Below are 21,345 nucleotides of genomic sequence, written 5' to 3' on the forward strand. Positions count from 1 at the left end.
TAAAATATGATGCTTGTATAAGATTGTACAAGTGCATAACTGCTAAAAGTGGGTCATTTTAGTTTGTTTGGTAGTTGATTACTTGGCAACGTGATGAAATCATAATGTGTTATATTGATAAGACTCTTCAAGGGCCTAAGATGTACCTGTGCACCAAATTTGGTTGCTAAGTTCCAGATCATGTGGGATGAGTTTGCAGACAAACAGATTTTGTGTATTGTAACGAGATACTTGCACCTGCATTTCAGAGTTTTAAACATGCATATGTATCTAACCTTGCATACAGTATGTGTAGGCATGGTACAAGAGAGTCCTGGGAAAGACCTAGCCTATCTCACATTCAGGAGGGGATGCACAGGGCACTAAGCAGTTATCCGGTATATCGTTGTGTAATACCGAAGATTTTCACTGAGTTTATCGACTAGAAGGTTGTGTGTTTTCATAATTTCCCATAACATAAAGTAGGCTGCCTGTCCTGATTACAGTGTGAACAACTTTTATTTCAATGGCAGTAAAGTTAACTTCTTAAAATAAAAAGTTGACAGGGTTGAATGGTCCAGTGATTTCTTAAATCACTGGACCATGCATTTCCTCTGCACCTGCAGAGGAAATGAAAGTGCTACGCAGACTGCTCACAGCAGTTTAAATGGTTCAGGGTTTTTTCACCTATGGGGGTGATATTTGTTTTTCCACTGTGACTAAGATATCTTGAGTCTGTTTGGACTATATTTGCCATATAGATCTTTAATCTCACTCTTGCGGTGTCTTCTCACTTGGTAAGAGAATTGTCCTAACACTTAATCTCTGCAAACCCCTGACAACAAGTGCTAATCAACTTTTCCTCTCTAATCATGTTTAATGATGAGTGTGGCATTAGACCACCTAATCTTCTTCTGACTATAATAAAAAAAGCTTTTCCTTCACATATACTGGGTAAAAGGTACATTTAGAGCAGTGCATGTCCTGCCAGATCCAGCCAAAAGGTGATGTTGTGGAGAAATAATTTTCTGAGATTTGCCAAGGGCTTGTGGATAACAAATAGGGCTTGCAGGATCAAAAAAGAGGCCTCTGTCTGCAGAAATGCGGCAGAAAAAGAGTAGGGGGAAATTAATGTGAAACTGTGGGGGTAGGTAAAGTAGTGAAAGGAGACACCAGGTATGTGTCCACTACAGGGTGACCGCTCTCTGCCCTGGCCTTAAGAAACAAGGAGGAGGAAAGAAAAAGGGCAAACACATTTTTCATTTCTGAGAATAGCAGGAGGAACGGGGAGGAAAGATGTAGGAGACAAGACAACTGCATATATCAATGGTAATTGGATAGTGTGTATGCATTCAATGATCAGGGTTAGGTCAAAGGTGTCCTAAATGTATTGTGTGACTTAGAGTAAAAATGTAACAGGCTGAAGGAGCGCCCCTCAGATCTGCAGGATGCTTTGTGCCTAGCACAACTCCCCATGCGGATGGGTAAATAAAGAGGAACATTGGAAGTGAAGTATTCTGTCTCGAGTCTTACCAGGTTAGAATCAAAGGATCAGGAGCGACAGCTGAAACAGGCTCAATACAGCACGAACTGGGCTCGTACCAGCATTGACAAAAAGCAAAAATATTAACAGCTCCTTTATAGCCACTGTGTGGATATTTGTTTATATTTGTTAAAGCTGTAGTGAGCTCAGTTCTCACACTCATGTAGGCATCAACCTGATAATGAAGACACAATGTGAGCATTATATTTAGGCCAGGTCATTTAATCGATTGAAATTTTCAGCTGATACAGGCGACATCAAGCCTTAGTGTTCTCCTGAATGTAAAAGTAATAGAAAAAAAACCTCTATTTGCATAGCTCTGTCTCACTCTTGCACACACACGCACACACTTGCACACAAATTCCGCACCAGACATCCAGAGAAGACCGAAACAAGCGAAGGAACAAACAGTAGACCAAAAACGAGTGAAGCAATGGAGGTTTCAGACCTGACAGCTGGAGGGTGACTGGATGATTTTAACGGCTGAAAACACAGAAGGTGGGCTGACATTTAAAAGTGAAACAGTGGTAGGTGTTGAATGTAAATAAAGGAAATAAAACCCTATTATTTTTCACTTTTAAAAACAGCGGCAGCTCTGAGTAAGAACCTTTCTTCCATCACAGTGTATCACAGTTAATTACGAATAACTCGGTGCTCCTGTCAAGACAGTCTGGACAAACAGTGAGTAGAAAATAAGAAAATAAAAGTCTGTAAAGTCAAAAGAGTTTTTAATCTAGACGAAGTGGAGCTAGGCACTTGTTTGTTCTCTCTCACAGAAGTGCTTTTATACCCTTTGATGAGAAAGGAGGTTAAAAAATTCATTCATTTCCATTGTAGTCCTCAAATTTTTTTCTAAATCCTACATACTCGTTATTTCTTCTCAGACTCAATTGGCACTTCATGGACGAGATGTCCTGTAACTCTATCATCTAAGTCCACAAAATTTCTGTCAGCCCATTTCCCCCTCCACACTTTACACATACAAACCCATCTGCAGCTACTCTACCACCCACAAATTTACTATCAGTCCCCATTTCCCCAACTATCTGACCCTTTGCCTTATACCCTCGCGCTATAAAGCACGTCATAGCTCGTCGTGGGCAGCAGCCTCATCGGCTTTAAGTTTGAACTCTGCCTCTGTGATCTTTCCGTCACCGTTGCGGTCCTGGTTGGAGAACATGTTGTCAATGATGCGGTAAGGATCAAAGCCAGGAGCCAGGCGACCTTTACCCTCGGTCACCTGCCGCATGATGTAGTCTGTGAACTGCGCAAACAAAAAGGGGGTGGTAAATTAATGGTGTTGGTTAAGAGAAAATCTTTATACAAGCAGCTTTATGACATACCTCAGAGGGCTCCACCTCTTTGTCGCTGTTTTTGTCCATCTCAGAGAAGAGGTCTGGAGACACCTCGTCGTTCCAGATGAACATGTAGCCTTCAGGAAGTCCTTCCTCCATGTCAACCAGCTCGATGTCAAACACCAGCACGGCACTGCCTGGAACCTCACCAGCTGGATGCACAAATACAAGCTCAATAAATCGCTGTGACTCATTCCACACACTAGCTGAAAAGAGAGAACTATCTCTACTGCTCACTGGGTGCTTTAACTTCAAGTTATAAAATTATAAAATGGAGTTTACAGTCATTCTTTGCTCAATGAATTATTTGATACATGTGGAAATACGGTTATCCTTTTAGTTAAATGAGGAGAACTGATGCTACTCTCATGTTAAATCCATCCACCCTTCCTTATGACTGGAAACTGAAAGAAACCTTTCATGTGTTGCACCACCAGAAAGGTGCACGCAGTAAAAACGTATCGTTTCATTTTAAATGAAACGAAACACACGTTTAGTTTAAAATAAAACACACACATTCTGAGTGTGTGTGTGTGTGTGTGTGACTTACTGACTCCCCTCTCCCCATAGCCCAGATGAGGAGGAATAACAAGGTGTCTTCTCTCTCCCACACACATGTCCATGAGTCCATCCTCCATCCCCGGGACCACCTGGTTTGCTCCCAGGACTATGTTGTATGTCTTTCCATAATTATACCTGAAACAGATGAAAATATAAAACAGCTGCATATTAGTCGCCGGAAGCATGTCCGTCATTTCTGTGTATACACATGAGATCTGTTTTTCTTATTTATTCTTGTTTAAGAAAAAGTAAAACTTTCAACTTGTAAACATAATGTGTATTTCCTTAATTTCAGCAGGCCAGAGGATAACGGTGTGGGTTTGAATCCACAGCATTAAGAAGAGTTTTTCAAATTGAAACCTGCTGCTAGGATGACTCAAAATTGTGGATTCAAACAACCATTAAACAGTGAGGAGACATGACCCTGCAGACCATTAATCAGAATTATTCAACTCATTGCTGGGGATCGTTACTATATAAAGAGCTCACAGCTCAGACAAAGAGCTCACCATTCAAGAGACCCTACTTATGTTATCTTTGTGATAGCTGGACACCAAACCTGGAGTTTACAGTGGCCGTGAGAAATAAAAAGGGACAAAAAAGGAAGGTAACATGTAGAGCGACAGTTTTCTTTTTCAAATGCATAACGTGTGGTGCTTTCACCACCACCTACACGCACTTGAATGCACATCTGTAAGAGGAAACTTGCTAAAAGGTCTGTCTGAAGGCTGCAATCTGACACACCCCCTCTTCAGTCTGCCTGAAGCTGTTTCTATGCAAAACAAGCACAAATCATCACACATCTCTGCTTTGGTCTCATCTGTCCAAACTTGAAGTCTTGTCGTTTGCTCTGATGCAACTTTGCCAACCTCTTTAGAAAGAAGAGGCTTTCTCCTGACAGCTAACTGTACTCTTATTTAACATGCTACATCTCTTAGAGTCTGAGATGTAGCTCTTGGGCTTTACATGGTCTGATCTTGGGGTGGATTTGCTGTGGCTTTGTGGCTTTGTGGCTTTGCTCCAGACCAGCAAGCTGGACATGGAGGGAACAGTTACAGAGTCATGTTTACCATGAGGCTACATATTATAGCTACATTATGAAGCTTTTGTGAGTACAACACGTTTTTGGTCAGGGTGGTGACGCAAAAATCAGAGAATGACTCGTCTCTCTGTTTAAGTGAGGACTCAGGGAAGCTTGAATCTGTTTTTGGTCTGTTGTGGTGGGTCTACGTGCTTATTGGTTGACATCTGGTGGATGCCTCCGCTTTTTATTCACTGACTCTGCACTTTTGTAGAATTTCAATAAATTGTTTTCAGTGAGTTCTGCTCTCCTCTAATGGTCCTTTTTTATGTTTTACTTTTGAACAGAATTATAAAAACTAAAATCGACAGTTGCTTAAAAATGAGTTGAATCTCACCTCCAATTTTTAACCTAGCAATAGCTTTACTAACCTGCTATCAACCCACTACATGTCACCTCTATCATAGTTCCATTCATGCCATCTATTGCTGCCCTCTTAATTACAGGACATTTTTAAATTGTGTTAAACCGTTGCTCGACTTACGTCTGTATGAGATCAGTTAATTATGATGCACTTGCAAGAAGACTGCTGTTGAAAAGAAAACTGTTATCTAACATAGTTCAAGCTAATTTTGAGCCTCTATTGAACAAGTTCAGAACGACATAATTAGATGGTTCCCTCTGTTTCTCACCCTTTGGGGCAAAGTTAACATCATTAACATGAACTGTGCTCCAAAATTCAATAACTTGCTACAAGCACTCCCGCTAAAAATCCCATCAAAATATTTTCATTAATTTGACCAATTCATATGGAATAACAAACGTCCTAGAATAAAGCTCAAACAGCTACAGCAACCAGTGGCCTACTTTTAGTCTGAGACACATGGTTCACTGTGTGTCGTCCCTCCCCCCACTAAGCTCTCACTAGATATCCAACCCCCCCCCCCCCCCCCCCCCCCCCCCGCCCCCCTTCCCCATTCTTTCGCTCCTGCAGGTGGTCTGGAAGAAGGTGGCTTTGCTATTAAATTTTAACTCCCACCTTCACACTGAGGCCTCCATTTAGCTCAATCCCAACTCTGCACTAATCTCAGTTTCTCTGTTAGCTTTTTTTTTTTTTTTTTTGCTTTCCCAGAAGAGTCCAACAGAGCTTTACTTACGTGGAGTCGATGGATGTGCCGTCCATCAGAGAGGCATTGTAGTGGTATTTAACAAAGTCTCCCTTCTTAGTTTGCCTGTCACACTCGTCTGGCTTGAAAGTGACGGTGATCTCAGTGTTGTCCGAGGGGTTGTGGAAGTCGATGATGTGGACGTCGAACACCAGCACTGCTGAGCCTGGGATCTTTGTGCCTGAGAAAGAGAGAGAGAGAGGGGGAGAGAGAGAGAGATGTGGAGATGAATCTACCTGTGATTTCAGTCAAAACAAGAATCCAGAATTTTTAATTTTTTTTTTTAATTTATTGAACCTTAAGTGAAAAGCGTGCACATTTGTACAAAGACGTTCTCAAAAACTAATGTATATGTCCCGTCGCTACAGCAGACCTGTTTTCTCTACCACAAGAAGAACGCATGATAAATGGCACAACAAGCACTTTTGATCTCATGGCTCATGACTCTTACGATCTTTCTCTCGCTGAGCCAACGAATCTGAGCATTACACATACGCACCTGTGCCCTCCTCTCCGTAACCGAGATGCGGGGGGATGGTGATGGTGCGTCTCTCCCCAATGCAGACTCCGATCAGGCCCTCATCCATGCCGGCGATCACGTAGCCTCGACCCACGTATGTGTCGTAGGTACGATTACGAGAGTAGCTGAGGAAAAGAAAATATTAGGAAAATAATTTTGAAGGTGAAAACTTTGTTTTTTCCCCTCATATAATAAAGTTAGTCATAGCTTAAGCTTGAGTTTCAGATGCACGCTGATATGGAGGAGGTAAAAACATGGTAACACATTGCAAATGTCAGTTTTCCTTTATAGATACAGGGAATGTGAGATACAGGGTAATGACCCAAAAGATAAACACACACAAAAAACATCTATCTAGCAGATAATCAAACCAGGGACTTCATTTTTGTGATATGCCCTCTACCCAGTCTGCTGTCGGATCACTCCAGTGTCACCCAAATTTTGTAAGATTTGCTCTCTTAGTTCAGACTTGTACACACACAGGCAACAATGCACACTTCTCTCTCTAACGGATAAGACAGATAACAGATAACACTTGATCTGACATGTTTTGTGATTGTCTTTAGAAATATGATGCGTTATTATCACAGTTCCTCTTTAATCCCTGCTATCCATATTTACATTTTGTACTGGTTATAGTCTAAGAAGCTTGGAAAGAAAGCCACTGGACTTCTTTAAGTTTCTTGAAGAAGTTTCACCTCTCATCCGAGAAACTTCTTCATTTGCAAAACAAACCGGTAGAGAGTCCCCGGTATTTAAACCCCGGTGGGGGTTGTCCCTTAAAGGAGTTGTTGACCCACCATTAATCATGAGCCAAGGTGTGAAAACGGCATGCATGGATCATTAACAGGAGAGGTTTTGTGTGAAACCATTGTGAAGCCTTGCCTTGCCCCATCCTGTGACTCATTGAGATGCAAGATGTGAGTGGAGATTGAGGCACCAGCATTGTAGGTGGCAGACAGTCGGTGCCCTAAGCTCCTGAGACAACCATGACCGGGATGACTAAGAATCCACACACGTCAGGTTACAGTGTTAAATTCTGTGTATATATAGTTTTTTATACTCTATTATTGTGGTTATCGGGTCGCCTTGACATTTGCAGCAGACATAGGAGGTTGTTTTGGAAAGATTATTTTTGTTTTATGTTTATGATTAGCCGTTGAGGAGGAAACATGATTGATGTGTTTTGAATACGGTGATGTCTTCAAGACTGAACCAGAAAGTGTATAAAAGCAGCAGCTGCAGGACGAACCCTCAGATCTGCACGTGTCTCTGTACTGTGTGTGATCTCCCAATGCGCATTGGTATTTTGTATTGCAATAAAGTGTGGTGTTTTGTGTCCAGCCCAGAATCAACAAGGATCAGGGGCGATGGAGAGCGGATCGCGGCACCATCACTAGAAGGCGTGACCACATCACCCCTGTCCTTGCTAACTTACACTGGCTTCCCGTCAAATGCCGTATCGATTTTAAAATCCTTTTTTTCACATTTCAATTTTAAATAACCTGGCACTGTGAGATTATTACACTATCTTATGCTACTTTATACTTCTAATCAAAGAATTGTTGAATCATTATACAGCTATAGGCCACATTATGCCTTTGATTAAAGGTTGTGAAATCATTATATTGTTTTAGGTTGCATTATACTCCTGATCTACAAGGAGGTGAGAAATCATTAGATTTATTAGACTGTTTTATGATGCATTATACTGCTGAGTCATAAGAAATCCTGTTTGTGTAGAATCATGGCCTTCCTTTTCTGATTACAAAGAGAACAGAACATACTGGGTAGAGGTTTTCTGCCCCATCTCATCAGGAAGAGATAAAACAGGAAGCCAAGGCCGTCACATAGACGTAAGATAGAAAGAATGTGAGAAGGTTCATGACCCTGGAGGGGGGAGGGGAAGAAGCTATAAGAGTTTGTGTAACTGTCACACTTCAAGATTTTGCCAGACACCCTCCTGTGCACATCCCCTGTCCGGACGTCTGTAATGCTCAAAGTGTTGTTTGGAATAAAGAGAATGTTGATTGAGCATTAAACACTCAATGTTGTTCTTCCTTCAGCCCAAAGAACAAAGATTTGGGGTATTTAACAGCACCTAGTTATTTAACTGATCTCCTTGACCTGTATAACCCCAAGAGAGCACTAAGATCTTCTAGCCAACTGCTCTTAGTGCAACCAAGGTCTCGTTTAAAAGCCAGAGGTGACCGTGCCTAGACTCTGGAATAATCTCCCAGTTGATGTCCGTACATCTGAATCTATTCAGTGGTTTAAATCGTGCCTAAAAACTTACCTGTGTAATTTTAGCCTTTGAAGCAAATTAGTTTGACTTTCATCCGGCTTGCACTACATACCATGTTATTGTAATTGTTCAATTTGTCCCTTGTTTCTCCCCACATTGCGGTACTATTGTGAAGCTCTATGATGTACGCTGGTATTTTAAATGTGCTATAGAAATAAATTTGATTTGATTTAATTAAAACTCCTAGATTTTAATTTTTTTTATATATATTATTGATTCACGGTTGAACCACACAGTGCCACGTAGACCTAAGGGGGCGATATTTCAGCACACTGTATATGCAAATATGGTTATGCTGAAAAAATAAACAGTCTTGGGTCTTGAGTCTAAGAGAGGCAGATGTTACAGTCCTTATTAACCCATGATTCAGATGACTGAATTCAGCAGTGACTCATTACCCGCTTATTGGTTTCCTGCATTTAGGGTGTAAATGTAATTCCTACACACAAATAAATGCTAAACAAGCTAAAAAAAAAAAAAATACTGCTGCATCTAAAATTAACTCTCCCTTGTTTTGAAAGAAGCTCCTAAAGGGAATGTTCTCATTCAACATCTGCAAAACCTCCAAGAACTGAAGAGCCTCTCTCTCAAGATGCTGAATGTTTATGTGCATTACCTTAGACTGAAGGTAAATGAACAATACCAGATTTACTGGCTTTATTGTGATGGACACAGTGTGCTAGCAGCTAGCTGTGTGGAATAAGGATAAAGACACTTAGCTGTGAGACTACCCAGACGTTAAAATCCAACGTCAGCTCATTTGATGATGCATTCAATATCACACCTGTTACAGTAAATACGTCTGCTTAAAGCACAACAGCAGGAAACAGTCTTACCCTCAAAACCACTGGGCGTAAGCTGCAACCAACAACTGGTTTAATAGCGTGCATTTGTTTGTGCATTTGTTTGATTACCTTGAATAACTCTGCGTCATATGACGCAAATACCAAAGAAATGCACACAGTGCAAATCAGATATGAGTGCAAATGTGTTTCTTTTTTCTTGCATTCACTGGCAATATTTCGTGGTACACGTCATTCAGAACCGTGTTATTTCTTTGTGGCACAGATTTAACAAGTTGTTGGCCACATGTACTTGACGTGATAGATGAAATAATGATGATAAATGATGAAATCTTATCTTATTACATACGACATCTTTCTTCAGGAAACTAAACTACACCTTTCTTGCTTTTTGTTTTGATTTTTCAAATCAAATTTGTTTCTGCCTCTATAATCTCTTATTTGTGTCCTTTGTGGTTCTAAATTTAGCATACAAGCAATGCTGCTCTAAATGAGGCTTTTTCAAATCCACAAGAAACACCACAAGAAGAGAGATGTTAAACTTAAAACAGTTACACTATTATGTGACATAGATGTGCAGGAAGTTTCTGCTTGAAGTTTAAGTTTCGATTCCTCTGTCCCGCGTCTTTGTGTCTCCAGAGAAATGCTGCCACCATGAGGCTACTTGAGAAACAGCGGGCAATAAACGGTTTTTATTTAGGAACCATGAGAACAGGTTTCCCTCTATGATGAATACATACCTAGAATCGAAAAATGACCCATCCAGAAGGCTGCCGTTGTAGTGGTAGCGCACAAAGTCTCCAGAAACGGTCTTCCTCGTGCAGAACTCGGGCACCACTTGGTTAGTCACTGTGATCCCATCTCTGGGATTGTGGAGGTCCAACAGGACAACATCAAACACCAGGGAAGCCTGTCCTGGGATGTCACTGCCTGAGGAGAGAAGAAGATGACGAAGAAGCTAAACTCTTTATTTTTCTGGGCTCAGGTTACTATTCCCAAACTTTTAGCAAATCAGTCACGATAATGTGATGTGAACATGAGAGCACGGGAGCCTTCTTAGTAATACTGTTTGTGCTTGTTAATGATAGAGTGCGAGTAAGTGGGTTTTCTTACCCTTAAACAGAACCAGTTTCAGTGTCTGTGCTCAGTTAAACTTCACTTGTTAATAACTCACATACACGAAGGTGTTGTGAATCATTCCATCTTAATTTCCTCCAGCAGGTAGTCACATAACCGTGCTACACAATGGATGAAGGATAAACTTCCTATTACTTAACTTATTTTAGCTGCATGCAGCTGTTTTTCTTCAGTTTATAGTGTTTTATTTATTAATGCAATTTCCACTACCTTTAAACAGTGTCAGTCTTACTTTTACTGTCTACTTTTCTTTCTTTTTATTTTTATCACTCTTGTAAAGCGGTAGAAAGTATAAATACAAATGCTCAGTTACTGTACTTAAGTTGAATTTTTCAGGTATCTGTACTTTAGTTGAGAAGTTATTTTTCTGGCTGCTTTGTACTTTTACTCCATACGTTTTCACACAAATATATTTGTGTATACTTACATTTTCAAAACAGGCTCATTACCTTTAGTTAAAGACATTTGAGGGGAGTTATCATTATTTTATATCACAGCGGGCCTTCAAAGCGTTAATTCGATATGAGCCTAAACAGTAATGCACGAAAACTAATCCTAACGGTGTATCAATCGCCGGGGTTATTGCACATAAAGGGATGAAAGAGGCAAAACGATACAATTTATGCATAATTTATACCACCAGTGGGTTAAAGTTGGTTTTTTGTTTGTTTTTGTTTGTTTGTTTTGAACAAGTGTGACTGTTCATAAGTTTTTTTCGTGGTACTTCAGCATCTAGCTAGCCCTACAGAAGAGGAGGGAGGACAAAGGGAGTAACGTTTTTTAAACGTCAGCTCTTTTCACATCTAACATTTATATCCACAAAGTTTGTCAGACTAGCTAAACATATACAATTTCTATTCCCATTTAATAATGTAATTTTGTTAAATTAATATTTTATTATATTAATATACCACAAGGTTCAGTTAACTTTACAGAAAAGTCCTCTAAAAAAATAACTTTTTACTTAATTACTTTGAGTACATTTCTGAGCCTGTACTTTTTTACTTTTACTTGAGTAAAGAAGTTAAATCACTACTTGAACTTTGACCAGAGTACTTCTAAACACTAGTACTTCTATTTAAGTACCTAATATCTGTACTTTTGCTGCCTCTGCACTCTCTCATACTATAAGGTCATTATGTGGCACTTTTACTTAAAATGTCTTGTTTATTGTAGATCTATCTAAACTCAGCCTAGTGTGATTAACAGGATACATATTGGATGGTATTAGTGCAGCTGTTTCTTTTCACCTAAATTCTAGTGTTTGTAGTAAAACTTGAAGAAACTGGAAATCCATCCATCTATTTTCTTGACTGCTTATCCCAGCTGTCATAGAGCAGGAGACGGGGTACGCCATAGACAGGTCGTCAGTCTGACAGAAGACTTTAAGGAACTAATCACATCAAAACTCACCATCTCCATTCTCTCCATACCCAAGCGATGGGGGCATAGTGATGATGCGCCTCTCTCCAACACACATTCCCAGAAGACCCTGATCCATACCGGCGATCAGCCAGCCAATCCCGACGTAAGTGTCATAGGTCCTCATGCGGGTGTGGCTGCAGCAGAGAGTGGCGAAAACAGGCTGTAAGTGTGCAGGTGGATTGATGCATGAATGACAGCTTGTACGAGACAAACCTGGAATCAAAGAGGGTCCCGTCCAGCAGGGTGCCGTTATAGTGGTAACGGACGTAGTCAGACACTTCCACCTTTCTGGAGCAGACGGAGGGCGTGTGGTAAGTGTTTGTCTGGACGCCATCCTCGGGGCTCCACACATCGAGGAGCAGGACGTCAAAGTGGAGGATGGAGTCAGGAGGGATAATGTCACCTGTGGAGGAGAGGACGGCAGGTGATTCTTAAACTCTGCAGTGAGATATCTGGATTAAATAAACAATCGATACTGTTTTTTCTGATGACCTTTTACAGGAAATCCTGATATCGTTCAGTTTTAAGTGTTTTAACCTTCCTTTTGATTTGATTTCTTTCCTGTAGCTGAAATTTTTAGTTAAGTTAAAATGGACATTCACATCGTGGATGGGTAGCCAGCAGCTTTGTGACGTTATCATGTCAATATGGACCAAAGTCTCTCAGAAATGTTTCCAGCACATTGTTGAATTTATGCCTCAAAAAATGTAGGCAGCTCTGACGCCACAAGATGGTCCAACCTAGTACTAGCAAGGTGTACCTAATAAATTGACTGGTGAGCGTATATAATATGTGTGTAAATGTGATTGTTCTCTGCACGTTATAAACTGCAGGTATAAACTGTTTCTCTGGAGTCCCTGCTTCTCTTCTCTGTGGAAGCCTGAAACAAAAATCTAGTTTTTGTCATCCATAACTCAAAATTTCGTGTTATTATCTAAAAGTTTTGACGTAATAGCTCAATATTTCAAGTCATTTTTTCATGAGTTTGAGTTAGTAAGTTGAAATTTTGAGATATGAATGGCAAAAATGTGTTGTTTTTTTTTTCAGTGGCAGAAATAAGCTTCCATATTCTTCTACTGTTTCACAGAAGCTTTGTGAGTAGACAGAAGATGTGGATGTAAAGTGAAGAAGGCGAAGGTAAGGGGACGGGAGGAGGAGGTGGAGGGCCTGAGTGTGTGGTAGCCATTGTGATTTTACTACTGATGAGTTGGCAGTCTCTTCTGGCAAAATTTTCCCTCTACCACTTCAGAGCGCTCCGTCTATCTCACCGCTCTGTTTTCTTTTTCCTTGTTTGATCCCTCTAAAACAGGCGGCGGTAGAGGACACAGCCTCAGCCTTTACCTGTCTGCACATGCCCACTCTTTCTCTCTCTCTCCCATTAGATAATGAGATAGAAATATTTCATGCTCTCTTTCTCACATATACACACCTCTCTGTTCTTGTAAACATAGCTTCACATCCTGTGACTCCCACATTATATGCATTTTCTCACACAAACACACTGATTTCTGAACAACGGCCCAGGTTTTTTTCATTTCCACACACACCCTCATGACGTGACAGTGTATCTGCTTGCAGCTGATGCAGTAACATTCACAGCTGAAAATCCACAGCGGCTTCCTCTGGTCTGCTTCCTGGTCTGTGATGCCCCTCTGACATCATTCAACATGGATGCTTAGGAGCAGCCCACTTCCTCTTTTGCTTCCACTGACTTCAACAGAACAAAAGTCAGAGCATTCATCAAAGACTGTAACTTCTCCGCCTTGTGCTCCTGCAAATATCCCACTAAGATCTCTCTTTGTTATGATTAGCTCTGCCAGAGATATATTTATAGTAACTACAGAGGGATAAACACCAGTCTGTGCCCTAACTTCCCAGAGTTTGGGCACAGAAGTTTTGTTCTCGTTCCAAACAATCAGTCATATGGGACAGAGCGATGTGCTGATATGAGTTTGGCACGCATTCAGACATACGCACCGTAGCCTTGTTTTCCGTAGGCGAGTTGAGGTGGGATCTTCACCAGTCTTCTCTCGTTGACACACATTCCCACGAGAGCTTTGTCCATCCCTTCAATCAGCTGCTTCTTGCCAACAAAGACATTGTACGTGCTGCCACGGTCATAACTAAAACATGAACAAAAACAGACTGTCAGGTAATTATCTATGAGGATGTTGCTGTGTAACATGAATCGTTTTATTCCCTGGCTTTAATCACATTTCCTTTGAGGCAATGACTTCAGGTTTTTAAAGTGACTGCCTTTCTTTTTCATATTTCAACATCTTAGCAGCCTTTTATTTCTAAAGATTTAACATAAAGACTCTTATGCAAAAATGTAAGTGTATTTCTCACTAAAACTGGGCCACGGTGTTATCTTATTCTGCAGAGTCCATCATAGTTTATGCTGTACTCTAGAAAAGTTTGAAATCCATTGTGCAGTAAATCAAATGTGACAGTGTATGTGGGGCTTTGGGTGTCTGCCCAGCTGACCACTGTGCAAGATATTTTCACTGTCAGTGGTTTGCAAAGTGGAGTTCGGGGGACTTTAAAGGTCGTGGAAGAAGCCTCTGCATAAAACCAAAACTAGTTTAACGGTTAAATTATCTCTCAGATCGGGGTCCTGTGTAATCCCTGTTACCGTCTGTTTTCCAGACGACACAAAACAGTTTTGGACCCTGAGATTAAGCACCAGAGCTCAGGCTGCCTGGTTGCCTGCGTGGCTCACAGGGGCGAACCACTAAACGCGCACTTTTACGCATCGCGCACGCTGCTCGGACCGTGCAGCCGGTCTTCTAAACGCAAAGGCGCTAAAGTGAAAGGGAAATAATGCAGATGTGAGACACTCACCTGGAGTCGAACTTGTTGCCGTCTGGAAACGTGCCGATGTAGTGATACCTGACAAAATCTCCCACTTTGACCGCGCGCACACACTGCTCTGGCACGGAGGTTTTCTCAATGAGGATGTCGTCTAACGGTACCGGAGGAGCGTTGCAGGCGGCGAACGTCACCAGAACCGAGAGATACAACACCCCCTGCGCGCACTTGATCATTGTGACCGAGGAGAAAGCTTTGAGACGATGGAGGTAACTGTGGGTACGGCCTGCCTGTGTGCCCGCTGACTCCCTGTCCCCCGGTGCTTTGATTTCCTCTACTCCGATTTGGACACAAGTCCTGCCCCTGGTTCCAGCTTAGGACTGATCACGTGTCAAGCCAGAGAAAAAGTCGCACCACATCCGGTTTGAATATTACAAGTAAAACTTTGACTATTGGTCTAAATGTGACGCATTGTTAATAAAACCCAAATACAAGAGGTTGAAACGTGTGATCCAATATCTCTGTGCCACACGAGCAAAAAACACACAATATTAGAGTAGAAAATTAGACTCTTATTTTGACACAGTGACGTATTACTTCCGTGTTTCGCTCCAGCTGACTTAACGCCCTTTGCAATTGAATGGGATAGTTGGGGCACCGCGCATTGCTCTTGCGCAGTGCTGCCCGAGTTATGTGTCAACGTGGAAACATTGGGGTCTCCAAACAGATGCGGACACATCCACCTGGATCCATAAAAAAAACCCAATATCTGCATATCTCCCTACGCCTCCGATTTATAGTCAAAGTGTAAGAATGAGCAGCACGCATAACGATTGCTGCTGACTTTACGCACAGATAGAGTTATGTTGGTGGTGTTCAGGCTTTTGGAGGGGAGGCAGACAGAGCAGGAATGTTTCTACGTGGCAGTGGGAGGAGAAGAGGTGGAGGGGGGACAATCTCACCGGGGGTTCAATTAGGGAAGAAAGAGGTTCAAGATTTAAATGTGAAAAAATATTTTAAAAAAGTAAAGCAGACAGTAAAATACTCATGCCCTTTGGGTAAAATACACTCTTTTTGAATTCATGCTTCCCTAATAAAAATTATGAAATGTAGATTTTCAGCCCGGCTTTTCAGTTGCACTGTGAAAAATCCGAACAACTGTAAAGTGTTACTTTTGTAATTTAATGGGAGGAGCACCTCCAGTAGCTTCCACTGGACGGAGAATTCTTGCCAGCCCCGTGCCCGTGGGAGGGGAGGTTTTGTCTGGATACGTGGTGGAACTTGAGGCGGGTCTATAGACCCACGCTCAACAGCCTACCCTTCCAGCTCTTTCCAGCCTCAAAAATGGCTACCTCCACTTCTTCCCAGCTTTTTTCTGCCTTATTAATCGCATTTTTCGTCTCCGTGGTGAACTCCCAGTATGAGAAATACAGCTTCAGGAGTTTCCCCAGGCATGAGCTCATGCCTTTGGAGTCCGCTTACAAATATGCACTGGATCAGTACACCGGGGAGAAGTGGAAGGAGACGGTGGAGTACATGGAGGTGTCTCTGCGACTCTACCGGCTGTTGCGGGACAGCGAGGCCTTCTGCAACCTTAACTGCAGCTCCGTGAGGCTGGAGGACGAGCAGAGGTTTGCGGAGTTTCCAGAGCTGCAGGCGTTTGGAAACGTTATGAAGAGAGCGCAGTGCCTGAAGCGCTGCAAACAGGGCTTACCCGCTTTCAGGCAGACCATGCCCAGCCGGGACACTATAGATGAATTTGAGAGGAGGGAGCCGTACAAATACCTTCAATATGCCTACTTCAAAGTAAGCAGAACTAATAAGGAGGGGGCCTCGAAGGGGTCCCCTAAATGAGATTGGAGTCTCAAACCGGCTGGAATTATGATGTGTTGTTTACAACTTTCTTTACCCAGTGATAATGGTTTATTTGGTCGTGATTTTTCCCCGACGTGCGTTTTGACGTCATCTACGTGCCACGGATGCACAATTGGGGGTCTGCTGTAAGAACTAAACTCTTGTGGTTTATGGTCCATTTTTAAGGAAAGGACAGGAAAGGAAAGAAACACCTCGGCACATCTTAGAATAGTCTATTTTACACGCACAGCATGGTCACAGAAAGTCGACTGTTAAAGCAAATTTATGAAGCTGAGAAACATGACAAACGCAGATGATCCCATGTGGAAGTGTTAGTTAATATAGTTATTGTATTTTTACCCCGCGATTAAACATTTCCATGCTGGTGATTTCCTCCACGTGGCCCAAGGGGTCACCGAAAAGTTTCATTTTAATGCAAATTAATGTAATCACATCATATTGAACTCCCAGTTGCCACAACTAACCTCCTAGGGCAATGTCAAAAAAGGGTGAAGACACACTGTTTTGCACCAGTTTCGCAAAGTAATCTATTAATCTAAAACATTTTAAAATATGCAGCAGTAACGGAGTGTGAAGTAACGTGTGCATGAGAGTGGAGATTTGTGTGAGGAATCAGAATCAGCTTTACTGACGAGGTATGTTTACATATACAAGTTACAGGACTACACCGTGACACAGACATTAATAACACATATAACATCTTTATATCAAAGATGTTGGAATCAGTGTAATAAATATATAGTTACTATATATCAATTCAATTCAACTTTATTGTATAGAGTTATATTTATAATTATAATTATAATGCTTTATATACAGCTGAAGTAGAAGCAGATGTGAGTGATGAGGAAACAACAAGGGTCAGCACACTGCCAACAATATAAGTTGTGTTCAGTTGTGGTGATTTAAACAAATTAATAAGTGAAGACAAACATCAGCTGATAACTGATGAATGACATCACTCTTACAAGTAAATCTACTGCCGCATGTGACACTAATTTCATTTCAGGTTAGTACCATAGGCTTTGTGTGGTTTCGTTACTGACCAGTACAAAAACAAATAATTTTAATGTGTGTTTTTGTGTTCTAGTCTGATAACCTGGCCAAGGCGGTGTCTGCTGCCCACACCTTCCTCCTCAAACACCCGGATGATGAGATGATGCAGAGAAACATGGCCTACTACAAGAGTCTGCCTGGAGCCGAGGAGCACCTGAAAGACCTGGAGACCAAGTCCTACGAGGTAGGCATAGATACATGCTTTAAACATAGTGAGGCACTCCTTCATTTTGATCCTTTCTGATTTCTCGAGGCTTTTATCCACAAGAGGCGTCACACCCATGGCTGTGGCATGCAACCCACTCTGTTATTGGCTCTGTGGGTGCCCTGACGTAGAAACAGCCTGTAGTCGTGCAGGTCAAACGGGCATATCTGGGAATATGAACTTGCCAGTTTTGGTCTGAGGACTTTAAGGCATCCTTGGCAGGGCCTCAGTGGCTACATCCACTTTACTTTACGCTACAAAATTTCATATGTCTTGATATTTATTAGTGTTGTCATGTAAAATACAAGTGTGGGAAGGTGGAAAAAGAGAGTCTGCAACCATTACTTGTGAAAGATTTCAGACAGAAGATAATCATAGTTTTGAAAATGATTAATACTGAGTCCTTTATCAAAGTTTGTATTAACACTCTGGATTGTGTTTTCAAATCCTTTGTTCTTGTGGTATCCCAGACCTTATTTATACGTGCTGTGAGGGCGTACAATGGCGAAAACTTCCGTACCTCGGTGTCAGACATGGAGCTGGCACTGAGGGACTTCTTCAAGGTCTACGACGAGTGTCTGGCTGCGTCTGAGGGACCGAGGGACATCAGAGATTTTAAAGACTTCTACCCCTCGATAGCTGGTCAGCTCATGTCCATCTCATGTGCATTCATGACTGTTTATTGAAGGCCTAAACTTATTTTCTGTTTAGACCACTACATGGAAGTGCTGGAGAGGAAGGCCGGGTGTGAGAGCGACCTGACACCTGTTGTCGGCGGTTATGTTGTTGAGAAGTTTGTGGCCACCATGTACCACTACTTGCAGTTCGCCTACTACAAGCGTGAGTAGTACTCAGCTGGCAGCTTTGAGCAGAGAACTACTTCTCTTTCGAATTTCTGAGGTTCGTTTGCTGGAGTTTGACTGTGACTTTAACTGTGCTTTCAGTGAATGACTTGAAGAATGCAGTGCCGTGTGCAACCAGCTACTTGCTGTTTGACCCCAATGATGAAGTCATGAAGAACAACGTGGAGTATTACAAGTTCCACAAAAGCAAGTGGGGGCTGATAGATGAGGATTTCCTCCCCAGATCAGTGAGTGAAGTTCAGAATTAATTACACAGAATATGCACACACCTGATTGTTGCATCTCAGCCTGGGAGAGCATATTGTGGATTTATTTAAAACACTTGTTTTATTTATTTATTTATTTATTTATTTATGTTTTTGTTATGATGATGATGAGAAGTCCCTGAAGGACTTATTTCACATTTTTGGAAGCATGTTTATTTGCTTTTTTACCTAAAAGTTATTCAAAAGATCTGTTCGGCAAATATGAAGCTTAGCAGGGCATAAGTCTGTGCACTGCAGGGTATCTGTGTTATTAATGATCTTCACAGGTGCCCATGAGTGAATCCTGGAAGTTTCCACCCTGTTTCCAGCCTTTAATGTTAATTAAGTTCATATAGTAAGCCATTTACCAGATGCAGGTTTATTGTTAACAAACAGCTATAAAAATGCATCAGTGCCAAAAACTGCAGTTCCTCCAGCAGCCACTTGAGATTGGCTCTAAAAGTGAGATTAGCGCCATAGACTACCTTGTTAAAAAGCATGTTTACAGCCTGGGAAATAAAACGCTTCTGGGCTTTATAGTTCATTCATGATTTCATAAAAACTGTAAACGGGTTAATTTGTTTTACATTGGAATGCTTGAATTGTATTAATGTCTAAAGTTTGCATTATTACGGTTGTGGCCAACAGAGGTGGCTATAGCTAGCAGCTGTCTGCTGGGCTTCATCACAGCTGACCTCTCAGTCATGATTGTGGTGTTGGTGCATTTTGTAGCATTTACCTTTTGTGCAGTTAATTTCTCTAACAGCCCATCCAAGAAAGCAGAAGGTTTTATAAGTACAATTTTATTGAACAAAGTTTAATTTAATTCAATTTAATTTATACAGCACCAAATCACAACAACAGTCGCCTAAAGGTGCTTTAGATTGTAAGATAAAGACCCTACAATAATACAAAGAAACCCCAACAATTAAACGAACCCTTTTGAATAAGCGCTTGGCAACAGTAGGAAAGAAAAACAATCTTTTAACAGGAAGAACCCTCTGACAGAACTAAGCTGAGGGCGGGCGGCCATCTGAATGTATTTTTGATATACCAGTAATAAAAAAAAGTATAACTGTTCCTATAAAATGTTTATTGCTTTGTCACAGAAACACACACATCCTAAAGAGGGCTTATTGGTTTCTTCCCCGCTTTTGAGTCTTTGGGTCTCTCTGACACTCATCATTTCTTTGACTGTTGTCCTGCAGGAGGCAGTCCGGTACTACAATCAGACCACCATGCAGCTTCAGATGTTGGAGTTCTCCAAACAGCGTCTGGCCAGCGACGATGAGGTGCGTGGTTTGTATCAAAGGATCTTTCCAGGCGCGAGGTTATCTTAGGTCAAGTGAAGGGAACATAAGATGCAGTCCATGCATAAAAATAGAAATACATAATTCCCATTAAATCACAGTTTGGACTGCACTGTTTGCATCTGTGACCTTGTGTAACTGGGAAAACTCTGGATTCCTCAGGCTGGTCACATGATGACCTTCAGTACAATGTGTCCAGTGTTTATTAGACCGCAATATCACAGACAGCCGTGAGGTGGCAGTGTGGCATCATGTTTCTTTAAGTTATTATGCTGCAGCACAGGAAGTGTGGCCATCAGGGCAACCAACCATAAGCCAGGATTACATGCTGTATGTGGTAAATACCATTCAGTTACTGACTGTAATCTCTTCAGTAATGCAGAATATGAGAAATCACAGATAAAACTGCGAGTGTGAGGATTAATGGTAATCCACTTAGTGGAAAAAACCTCGCTTTGAAACAAAAACAGCCCCTCCTGAGTTGTCTCTGTGTCATTGTTTTTTCGTGTTTGTGTCTGCAGGGGGAGGTGGTCGAGTTTATAGATGAGTTCCTGGACGAGGATGAGTAGAAGATTCTGCTGAAACACTGAAAAACAACACCAAACACTCCCAATTTTTATATTTATCGGGGTTTACAGTCTGTGGTTGATCGAGTTTGTTTTACTTTCCTGCTGCGTGCCCATTAATATTCTGTTCAGTGGACATACAGCATAGTGGCTTAATAATTTAAAGAAAACGGAGATATTTTGTCTCATCTTTTTATGAATGAATTCCTCCACTGTGAATCACCCGAGTATGACATTTTTTCCCCCTTTTTTTTTTTTTTTTTTTTTTTTTACAATAAAATAACTTTCCAATACTCACGTCTTTTCAATGTTGTTGTAAAACAACTGCCACTTCCACTGAGAGGATTTCTGAACAGTAGCTGGATCAACTGAAGGCACAGATGCATCTCTCAGATCCTGTGTCAGGTCTTTGCTGGATTTGTTCCCTTGCTGTAGATAGATTTTTAGTCCTGCAACTTCTAATTTTGTCCTCCACTTGTTCTTCAAAGTTGCAAGGAGACACTGCAAACCACACTAAGATATGACAGGTTTTTCGCTGATAGCTCTTTGGGAATAGCCCTGCTGGTCAAAAAATACTACTTTATGTCTGTCAACCTCTG

General features: G+C 41.4%; 2 protein-coding genes across 2 annotated transcripts; one reads left to right on the forward strand and one right to left on the reverse strand.

Moving 5' to 3' along the window:
* Nucleotides 1–1,738: 1,738 nt before the first annotated feature.
* fkbp9 (FKBP prolyl isomerase 9) lies at nt 1,739–14,998 on the reverse strand. The gene is made up of 10 exons (XM_065469494.1): nt 14,660–14,998; nt 13,793–13,938; nt 12,029–12,218; nt 11,804–11,949; nt 9,994–10,183; nt 6,125–6,270; nt 5,617–5,806; nt 3,428–3,573; nt 2,866–3,029; nt 1,739–2,786 (listed from the first exon to the last, which is right to left on the reverse strand). The coding sequence occupies exons 1-10, from the start codon at nt 14,860–14,862 to the stop codon at nt 2,607–2,609; spliced, it is 1,701 nt and encodes a 566-aa protein (XP_065325566.1). The 5' UTR covers nt 14,863–14,998; the 3' UTR covers nt 1,739–2,606.
* Nucleotides 14,999–15,895: 897 nt separating this feature from the next.
* Nucleotides 15,896–20,987, forward strand: crtap (cartilage associated protein). Its single transcript, XM_065469497.1, has 7 exons — nt 15,896–16,432; nt 17,592–17,741; nt 18,233–18,404; nt 18,474–18,602; nt 18,707–18,852; nt 20,079–20,162; nt 20,702–20,987. Exons 1-7 carry the CDS (start codon nt 15,971–15,973, stop codon nt 20,747–20,749), a joined length of 1,191 nt encoding a protein of 396 aa, XP_065325569.1. The 5' UTR covers nt 15,896–15,970; the 3' UTR covers nt 20,750–20,987.
* Nucleotides 20,988–21,345: the final 358 nt, after the last annotated feature.

Source organism: Pelmatolapia mariae, linkage group LG22 (genome assembly GCF_036321145.2).
Source record: "Pelmatolapia mariae isolate MD_Pm_ZW linkage group LG22, Pm_UMD_F_2, whole genome shotgun sequence".
NCBI lineage: Eukaryota > Metazoa > Chordata > Actinopteri > Cichliformes > Cichlidae > Pelmatolapia > Pelmatolapia mariae.

Coding starts and splice junctions, on each gene's coding strand:
- fkbp9 (XM_065469494.1), bottom strand. CDS start 14,862: ATGATCAAGTGCGCGCAGGGGGTGTTGTATCTCTCGGTTCTGGTGACG. Junction 6,271..9,993: donor GGGTCATTTTTCGATTCTAG/GTATGTATTCAT, acceptor TCTTTTCCTCAG/CTACTCTCGTAATCGTACCT. Junction 2,787..2,865: donor AAGAGGTGGAGCCCTCTGAG/GTATGTCATAAA, acceptor TTGTTTGCGCAG/TTCACAGACTACATCATGCG.
- crtap (XM_065469497.1), top strand. CDS start 15,971: ATGGCTACCTCCACTTCTTCCCAGCTTTTTTCTGCCTTATTAATCGCA. Junction 17,742..18,232: donor TGGAGACCAAGTCCTACGAG/GTAGGCATAGAT, acceptor GTGGTATCCCAG/ACCTTATTTATACGTGCTGT. Junction 18,405..18,473: donor CTTCTACCCCTCGATAGCTG/GTCAGCTCATGT, acceptor TTTTCTGTTTAG/ACCACTACATGGAAGTGCTG.